The sequence below is a fragment of the Zootoca vivipara genome, chromosome 6, assembly GCF_963506605.1.
Source record: "Zootoca vivipara chromosome 6, rZooViv1.1, whole genome shotgun sequence".
Lineage (NCBI taxonomy): Eukaryota > Metazoa > Chordata > Lepidosauria > Squamata > Lacertidae > Zootoca > Zootoca vivipara.
The window spans coordinates 76,766,571-76,775,909 of NC_083281.1; the positions used below are offsets into that span (position 1 = coordinate 76,766,571).

The 9,339-nt window shown below is 47.8% G+C and overlaps 1 protein-coding gene across 1 annotated transcript; it reads right to left on the reverse strand.

Annotated features, from left to right (window-relative positions):
* Nucleotides 1-61: 61 nt before the first annotated feature.
* On the reverse strand, nt 62-8,733 carry LACTBL1 (lactamase beta like 1). The gene is made up of 6 exons (XM_035120612.2): nt 8,546-8,733; nt 5,866-5,975; nt 4,953-5,110; nt 3,880-4,127; nt 3,138-3,243; nt 62-1,137 (listed from the first exon to the last, which is right to left on the reverse strand). Exons 1-6 carry the CDS (start codon nt 8,649-8,651, stop codon nt 162-164), a joined length of 1,704 nt encoding a protein of 567 aa, XP_034976503.1. The 5' UTR covers nt 8,652-8,733; the 3' UTR covers nt 62-161.
* Between the last annotated feature and the right edge of the window lie 606 nt (nt 8,734-9,339).

Sequence of the window (9,339 nt, forward strand, 5' to 3'; positions counted from 1 at the left end):
GGAGAGGAAAGAGGAGGGAAGAGGAGAGCTAAGCCATTGGTGGAGGTGGAAGTCCTCGGTTCCTTGCCACCTTGCTCTTTCTTTTCTGCAACCCGGTTGTTGGACAGCAGAACAGCAGGGGGAAGTTGGTACAGGGAGCTCAGCACCCCTTCTGCTAGCACTTAACTGTAGAACACTGGCTTGCGCTGGATGCGCACGACATTGTACGTGTTCAGACCCGGAGCATCAAAGCCAGGGGACAAGCCCTTGCGATCGAAAGGGTAGAAATTGAAGAGCTGCCCATCCTGGGTCTCCAGGGACACAGAGGCGGAGCCTAAGTGCAGGGTGCATGGGAATTCCTTATCAAACACCACCTGGAAGACGCGGTCCTCAAGGTGATGCAGCTTGATGGTCCGGTAATTCTCCGGGATCAGCTCCTCAATGTGCGGCCCAAACTGCTGCATGACCAGCACTCCGCCGCCCCCAACCTTGATCTCGTAGAAAGTCAGGTTGGAATAGGTGTAGTAGCCAACGTAAGGAGTAGGGCTCGGCGGTGGGTTGAGGCTCTTCTCTGCCTCGCGGAAGGCGGACTCCATGGCGGGGATCAGGTACTCGTAGGTCTGAGCTACGACGTCTCCTCGAGGGCGGGGACCAGCCATCAGCACAATGAAACTCAGGCGGAGCTTGGGGACCAGGGAGAAGGTGGCCGAATAGCCGTCCAGGTCACCGTCCTTCCTGATGATGTCATAGCCCAGTTGCTCGTTGATCTCCCAGGGCGTGCCGGTCTTGTTGGCAAAGTATTCGCTGGAGCACTTGAAGAGGGGCGTCAGCATGGTCTTCACGGTGTCAGGCTCCAGGAGACGCCGGTGGTACGTGCCCAGGAAGACCATGGCTAGTTTGGCCAGGTCAGCAGCAGTGGAGTACATCTGCCCAGAAGGTCTGTACCAGCCCAGGTCATAGAGGGGGGCTGCCTGCCCGCTGCTGTAGAAACCCACAGCCATCTGAGAGCGGATGGGAGGCGTGATGTCAAAGCCCGTGTCTTCCATCCCCAAGCGGTCAAGGATGTTCTCAGAAACCCAGCGCTGGTACTCGCCTTCTGCAGCGTGTTCAGCTAGGACATGGGCCATTAACGAGAAAGCCAAGTTGCTATAATGACATCTGAGGGGAGAGAAAGAGAGATAGAAAGGAGCAAACTTTTTCCCCAGAGTGCCCACTGAGCTTGACCTGAAATACTTGATGCCGTCATCCCACCTGCATCACAGAGACATGGATAAAGAATGTCAACTGGAACTTAGCATGGTGCTAATGCATCTTCTTAATGCAAATTTTACAGAGATGGGTGAAATTGATTATTTGGTGCTGCCTTACTAAAAGACAATGGAATACCTTTCTAAGTCATTTTGGGCTTACATATTGGCTGGCAGGGACAAAAGAAATACTGTAATGGGATCTGCACTGTTGCAAAGATTCATAAAAAGTTTCTGTTTCCGTTTGGGTTGGTCACACCATTTAATTCCTATGGGTCTTTTTTGAGTAGGACTATCACTACATATAACTCTATGTACGTTTACTCATGTTATGCTATACATTATATGATTTTTGTGTTTTGTGCGGGGGTTGGACTAGATGACCCTCAGATTCTTTCCAACTCTACAGTTCTATGATTGAATGAACTAGAATTTGAGGATGAATGAAAAGTTGCCAAAATGAGCAACACTCCACAATCTCTGTATACTTCCAAAAATCTCACTGAAAAGAATATCAATACAATGGTGTGTACAATCACATAGGAAGCTGGTTCATCTCACTCAGTATGCCAACACTGACTAGCAACAGTTCTCCAGGATTTCAGACCAGGAGTCTACTTGGAGATTGACATGGATCGAACCTTCTTCTGTGTGAAAAACGGGAGTTCTACTAAGCTACACCACTTCCCCAAAGGATGTAGATAGATACACATCAGAAGGACATGGTAGGGAAACACTTTTCATTCCATCATCCCCACACTCTCATAACTGCCTACCGAATGGATACTGCTGAAGGGGTCTGAATTGCAGCCAGATCCATTGTGAGATTAAACACTTACAAAAATATCTTAGGAGAGGAAAGGGATCAGTTAAGCTGCTTTGACGATTTCTCACACACGGAGCACGTACATCACCGTTTGGTGTCAAAGCCAGAACTGCAGTTTTTATCATGGATCAGCTCCTTGAGCCTATCCAGCAATACACAAAACCTTGGTTGCAGGCTAATCCATTTCAGCCCTTCAACCGGACTAGTAAACTAGAAAGCTGTCACAGTGAGAAAAGTTACAGGTAGGTAGCCGTGTTGGTCTGAGTCGAAGCAAAATAAAAAAAATTCCTTCAGTAGCACCTTAAAGACCAACTAAGTTTATATTTTGGTCTTTAAGGTGCTACTGAAGGAATTTCTTTTATTTTACAGTGAGAAAACCAGCTTTTGTTTTACACCTGTACGAATCCAGGTAAAGTAAGATCGTTGTCTCACTCTTTGAAGCCTTAAAACAGGTGTGGGGAGATTTTTCAATGGCTGCATTCCTTTGTGTGCAACCATCCGGGATCCTCAGGCCAGTGGTGAGCAGGGCCAGAGGCAAAAGTGGGTAGGGCAATCAATGTGACACTTGCCTTTATACAGTAGGCTACATTGCAACCAAACAAAGGCCAGCAATTTCTACACCTACACACATCTCTCCTTCCTCCATCCAGGCGAACAAGAGATGTTGTCACAGTTCAAGGACACATTCCAGTCAGCCAAATGTAAAGGAAGGCTGGAGAGGGGTGTGACCCAGAGAGAGGGCATGGAATGTGGAGACCCTCAGGGACCAGATAAATAGGCTTGGAGGACTGCATACCATCGCCGGAAATGTGATTGGAGAGTACTAGGTAGGGTACGGTCATTCCAGCTTTCCTGTAGCTCCCCTTCTTCCCTCTCCCCTGTGTTCTCCTTCTATGGTGTTGCAATTAATAACTGCAACAGTTTGGAAACAGTCTATCTGGCTTCAGCTACAAATCAGCACCAACCCATTCGGCTCTGTAGTGGTTTGTATCTGCTTCAACCAGATTCAGACAGGGCACAAATGAGCCCAATTTGGTTCAGTTTGGCCAAACATGGTGCAAAGCCCTAGCCTAGGGCATTCTCACCTGGTTCCTGGGTCAGCCACCAGGACATCATCTTTCAACAGTGCCAATGCTTCTTGGGTTGTCCCTTTCCACAACAAAGTGGTTGAGCGCAGCCGTCGGGGCAAACCTGCAGTATCCGAGACATGAAAGAGAAATCACTCATACTATCTACTGATGTCAGTTGGGAAAGAGGTGCAAGAGGCTCTCACTTGCCAGATCTGGGTGGTTTAGAGCAAGGGGGAGTGGATTTCAGGCTTGGAAAAACAGAGCCAGGAGATACAAACTATAGGGAGGGGTGATGGGAGTTTTAGTACAACAGCGCTCATGTCTCAGCCTGAGGATTCCTCATCAGAGGATGACTCGGAGGCCCTGGAATATCACCAAGCTTTGGATCAGGCTCAGTTGGAGGATGAGGATCCTTGCACGAGACTATTCGGGGTTGGAAATATGCAGCACAGGAGAGATTGGTTGCTGAAAGTGAGGCTGAACAAGTCCTGAGCCCATGGGAGAGATGGGGCCTTTTATGAGACTGACAGTAAACCCATTCTATCCAGAGAAGCATCTGGCTGCAGACAAGAACTCCTCAGGAATCAAGTCTTCACAAAAGTAAGATCCTTCTCCCAAAGAGACCTCTGGAGAAAGACAAGATGATAGGCATCTAATGAGGTCATGGTGTGGCTCCATCTCAAAAGCCTCAGTGCCATGCTGGGATTGCTGATCAAACAATGTTTGACAGGTTCTCTCCACACGTGCAATCCCTCACCTGAGAGCTGGCTGGCCATTCTGCGCAAAGTCACCGGGGACGGCTTGAGGGGCAGCGATCCCTTCTCCAGGAAGATCAGTCCATCCGCTGAGTATCTCTGCTCCGACTCTTTGAGCCGCCCTAGGGGGTTCTTAATGGTGAAGCTCTGGGCATAACGTTCTATAGGGTCGTCAAGTGATGTCACCTTCCCTTCCTCCCACAGCTTGTACAACATGATGGTGGGGAAGATCTTGGAGACACTGGCAATCCTACCAGGCACAAACAAACCACACGTAATCAGCTGGAGCAGGGACAGCCAACAGGACACCCTCCAGACATGGTTGGATTTCAGACCCAGGCTGGAACATAGGAAGCTAGCTTCTACCAAGTCAGATCTTTGGTCCACCTAGTTCAACACTGCCTGTACCAATGTTTCCCAAACTTGGGTCTTCAGCTGTTTTTGGACTACAACTCCCATCATCCTAGCTAGCAAGACTAATGGTCTGGGATGATGGGAATTGTAGTCCAAAAACAGCTGGAGACCCAAGTTTGGGAAACATTGGTCTATACAGACTGGCAGGGGCTCTTCAGGGTTTCAGACAGGGAATCTTTACAAGGCCTACTTGGAGATGGTAGGAATTGAATCTGAGACCTTCCGCAATCAAAGCACATGCTATACCACTGAGCTACATCCCATGGGCAATAGTCAGGTATGATGGGAATTGTAGCCCAATAGCAGATATGCAGGCTACCCTAGGCTGTGTTGGCTACCAAAGGACTTCCCATGGAAAGCTTCCTTTTCTTGGAAATATTCCAGAACAAAGGATTTCCCTCACACCTCCTCCCCATGGATGTCATTTGCTGCAAATGGAACCTCTTCTTCACAAGTGTCATTGAAGCACATAGTCCAAGAATGTAGACTGGAACATCGGTGTAGTTCAGAAATGACTACACTGACCGGTAGTGGGTTTCTTGGGTTGCAGGCAGGGGTCTTTCTCAGAGAAGACACTGCACACAGAAGTGTGCAGGCCATTGAGACAAGAGACTCAGGCCGTTCACCTCACCTGTCCAGCTGGAGTGAGCAGCAGGCTCACCTGTAAATGGTGTATTCGTTGGGGATGCCAGAGAAAGGGTCGGAGTTGTTGCGTTTCCCAAAGTTTCCTGTCCATAGTACTGTGTCGTTGTAGATGACGATCGCCGACAGAGCTGGCAGGCCAGGGCTCCGGATTTTGTGACGGAGAAGCATGTCTACCTGCAGGAGATTTGAGAAGGGTAGAGAATGGAGAATCAAAGACCTTCATCATGTAGTCAGATATCTTTGGCCTACCCATCTATGAATGCTAGATAATCACTAAGGCTGCAATGAATTTTCACCTCCCTGAGAAACGCTCCCTGAGAAAACCTGAACTGCTCCTTTTCCACTGCTGTTCCTTTATTGCTTCTGCTTTCTGCTGGGTGTCATTCCCTCTGCCCAACTCTCTGCATGATAAGTGATCACACAAAGATTGTGAGAACAAGCCTGTTCTGTTTGGGTGATGATGCCAGAGAGTTAAGCCTAGGGTCAGCGCTTCCTGCCTACACTTTGAACAGCCCCAAAATGTAGCCAGTCAGACAAAACCGCAATGCTAAATCGAAAGCGAGGCTTCCTACTCACACTCTGAATGGCCAGCAATGGAGTTGTGATATTGGTTGATATCATGAAGCCAGCTCAGAGGATGGCAGGGCTTCCCCCACTCTCTCTGAACTTACTTTCTTTAACACAATGTGTATAGCCCTTAACTCGATGAAAGATCCCCCCCTAAGCAGTTAAAAAAGGAAAATCCATTAAGAAAGGCCAATAAAAACAGGAGGAAGTTAATGCAGCAAATACAAATAAAACCAGCTCTCTTAAAACCATAACACTTCATAAAATCGCAAAGTTGCCTGATAAAAATTACATGCCTGGATAGACTTGCTGAAATGAAAAATGCTAACCCTCCACCCTCCATAAGTCTCACCACAGTGTACCTTTTCGAGGGCATCCTTCAGTATTGGGATTGGATGGTCCAAAGGCACGGGGTCTGGGTAACGGGGACACATCTGTACCGCTTCTGGCCTGACCTCCATCACTGATGGGGCTATGAACAGAAACAGAGACAGAGTGGTGGGAATGCCATGGTTCAGGTATCTTGAGGAATTTGAGAGGAAGTGTAATCTAGTGGTTAGAGTATCAAACTAGGACCTGGAAGACCAGGGTTCAAATTTCCACTCAGCCATGAGGCTCACTGGCTGACCTTGAGCCGGGCACTGTCTCTCAGCCTGACTGACATCACAGGATTAAATGGAGATACCTTGAAAGGTGTGACATAAATGCAGTTATAAAGGAACAAACGTTCCAAATCAATAAAATATTTCTACTGTCTTCCTATCAAACTGGCCAATGGAGCTTTGAAGGGTAGAACAAACACACCCATGGGAAACCTGGAAGTGATGCATATAGGCCCCAGCTTTTGGATCTTCAATGATTATTCCTGTATCAAAGGGGGTGGACTAGATGACCCTTGGGGGGTCCCTTCAAACTCTGCGATTCTATGAGTCCCCCACCCTTTTAAATTGTCACCACTCTCTTCTATCTTGGCTGTTACTGAGTGAGAGGCTGTTGGGAGCTTAAGCTGCCTGTGTATAAGAACAGAATAAAAATAAAAACCTGCTTATTCACAGCGTAATGATGCTGGATTGTTAGGGGTGCTGTAAAGCCAGGGAAGGCAGCTTAAAAGCCAAACAAGGACACTCTCCCCTCCACCCTGCTTTTGTCTCCCTTCCCTCTGCCTCCTTCACAGCCTTGAGCTCCCTTGAGCTCAGAACACCAGCTGCGTTCTGAAAACCTCTTTTACCAGCAGCTAATATAACCGGAATGGAAAGGGGCACGTTGAGAAAGGAGATGTAGAATTACTTATCTATTGACAGTGGCAAGGCTGTCTGCTTCATTGTATTGGGGAAAGATCACTTCCCCAGTTAACAGAATCTGGGGCACTGGTATTATGGCTAAGATAGTGTTTCATGGCAAGGTTTAAGACAATAGACAGAGACATAATAAACATATTTCTCAATGGTTAATCAGCAGCAGAGCAGTTCAAATAAAGCAACAAGAAAACATTTGCAATGCAAATGCAATACCTGAAGGAGCGTCTCCACCCCCATCGTTCTGCCCGGACACTGAGGTCCAGTACCGAGGGCCTTCTGACAGTTCCCTCGTTGCGAGAAGCCAAGTTGCAGGGAACCAGGCACCTGCCCTGTGGAACGCCCTCCCATCAGATGTCAAAGAGAAAAACAGCTACCAGATTTTTAGAAGACATCTGAAGGCAGCCCTGTTTAGGGAGGCTTTTAATGTTTAATTGTTTTATTTCATTTTTCTGTTGTAAGCCGCCCAGAGTGGCTGGGGAAACCCAGCCAGATGGGCGGGGTATAAATATATTATTATTATTATTATTATTATTATTATTATTATTATTATTATGCATTTCTGTAAGTGTATGAGAAAAGCCCAGATGGGGGCAACAGCAGAACCTGATTGAAAAAAAACATTCCTTCCACTTTCAGTTTACCAACTGCCTCGGGCAGTTCCGCAGATCAAAAGTGGTCAAATGGGTTTTGCATAAAAATATGCGTTAAAAAATATTCTCTCTCTAGGCACTTCTTTCTCGTTTTATTATTTTAAAAAGATATATTTTGTATGCATTTTGAGCCAAGGATTGCATCAGGATACTCGAGAAGCGTGGAATCTGATCTGCACACTAGTCCAGGAAGTGCAGATCAACACCCTCCAACATTTCTCTAATGACTATAGGAACATCCTATTCAACGACAATTTTATTATTTAAACCGCATCCATCTTGCAGGGTTGCCACAGCCACTCTGGGCGGCTTCCGACATACATTAAAAAAAAAACATAATAAAACATTCAACATTAAAATACTTCCCTTCACTGGGCTGCTTTCAGATGTCTTCTAAAAGTTGCAGAGTTACTTATCTCCTCGGCTCGGGGTGCAGCATAACTCCAGGAACCCCCCCCCCCCAACATTTCTCGAATAGGGATGTCCCACCCTCCCACATTTCTCCAATGAAAATAGGAAATGCAGGACATCCCGAGATCAAATTAGAAACTGGGATGGCTTTCATAAATCTGGTACTGCCCCTGGAAAATAGGGACACTTGGAGAGTCTGCAGATTAGGTCAGCCGATATGAGAATTTGCAAAGACTAAATTCCTTTAAAAACCCCTAGTTGCCTGGTAGAAGTGTGAACCATACATGCCAAGTTCCTCTCTGAAAAATAAGGGACCAGACCGAAAGTAGCATACCGGAAGTAGCGCGACGGCCATTTTGGAACTGGGCGGAGCATGCTCAGAAGTGACTTTTGATGCTGCTGTGCCCAGTTCCAAAATGGCTGCCGCACCAGAAGTCCACCCAGTTCCAAAATGGCCGCCGTGCCAGAATAAACCGGGGAAAAACAAAAAAATTCCGTTTTTTTCGGCTGGGGACAGCTGGAAAAACGGGGGTTTCCCGGGGAAAACGGGAGACTTGGCAGCTATAGTGTGTGTGTGTGTGTGTGTGTGTGTGGTTCCCCCCCCTGCTACTCTGGTGAGAAGTGCCGTGAAACTCTTTGGCCAGAATGGGCTCGTTCAAATGGGCACCTGGCTCAATACTTACTGGGCTCCACTTTGGGAAGGCTATACTGCCAGAGGAAGCAGCTGGTCATGGCAACCGAGAGAAGGAAGAAGACGAGGAGAGCCACGTGGATTAACTTCACTTCCATAGCAGAGAGCCGGAAGAGGCTGTGGCCGCCAGAGGCCTGCTGGGAGCAATGTTTAGGAGAAGTTTAGCAAGGTTTTAGAATCACAGCTGAAACCATGGAGTGCTACACGCAGCCTGGAGAATTACATTTTAAGAAGGACACCGGGGAAAGGGTCGTAGCTCAGTGAGAGGGCAGAAGGTGCCTGCCACAATTCCTGGCCCTGGCCTGAGATGCTGAAGAGCCACTGCCAGCGAGCGTAGACAATACTAGCCTACATGGACCAATGACCTGACTCAGTATAAGACAACTTTCTATGTTCTTGGGAAGTGTGTGTGTATGTGTGTGTGCCCTTCAAGGACAACATTCCACCTTTTATATGTTCCCTCTAAAAATTGCTTGCTTGGGCAGGGTCCTTAGCTGCCAAGTATCCCGTTTTTCATAGGGAAACCCCCGGATTTTAATCCGTTTCCCGCTGTTCTCCTGAATGGAGAAAAATATTGGAAATCCCCCAGATTTCCTACCTGCTAGGGAGCCTCCATTTTGGGTGCCGCTTTGCCCATGTGTGGGCACCGGAAATCGAGCAGAGCGGCACCGGAAGTCACTTCTATGCATGCCCAAAGGCCATCTTAGTGGTGGCCGCATGGCGGCAGCCGTCACCAAGATGGCCACCGGGCATGCGTAGAAGCGACTTCCGGTGCCGCTCTGCCCG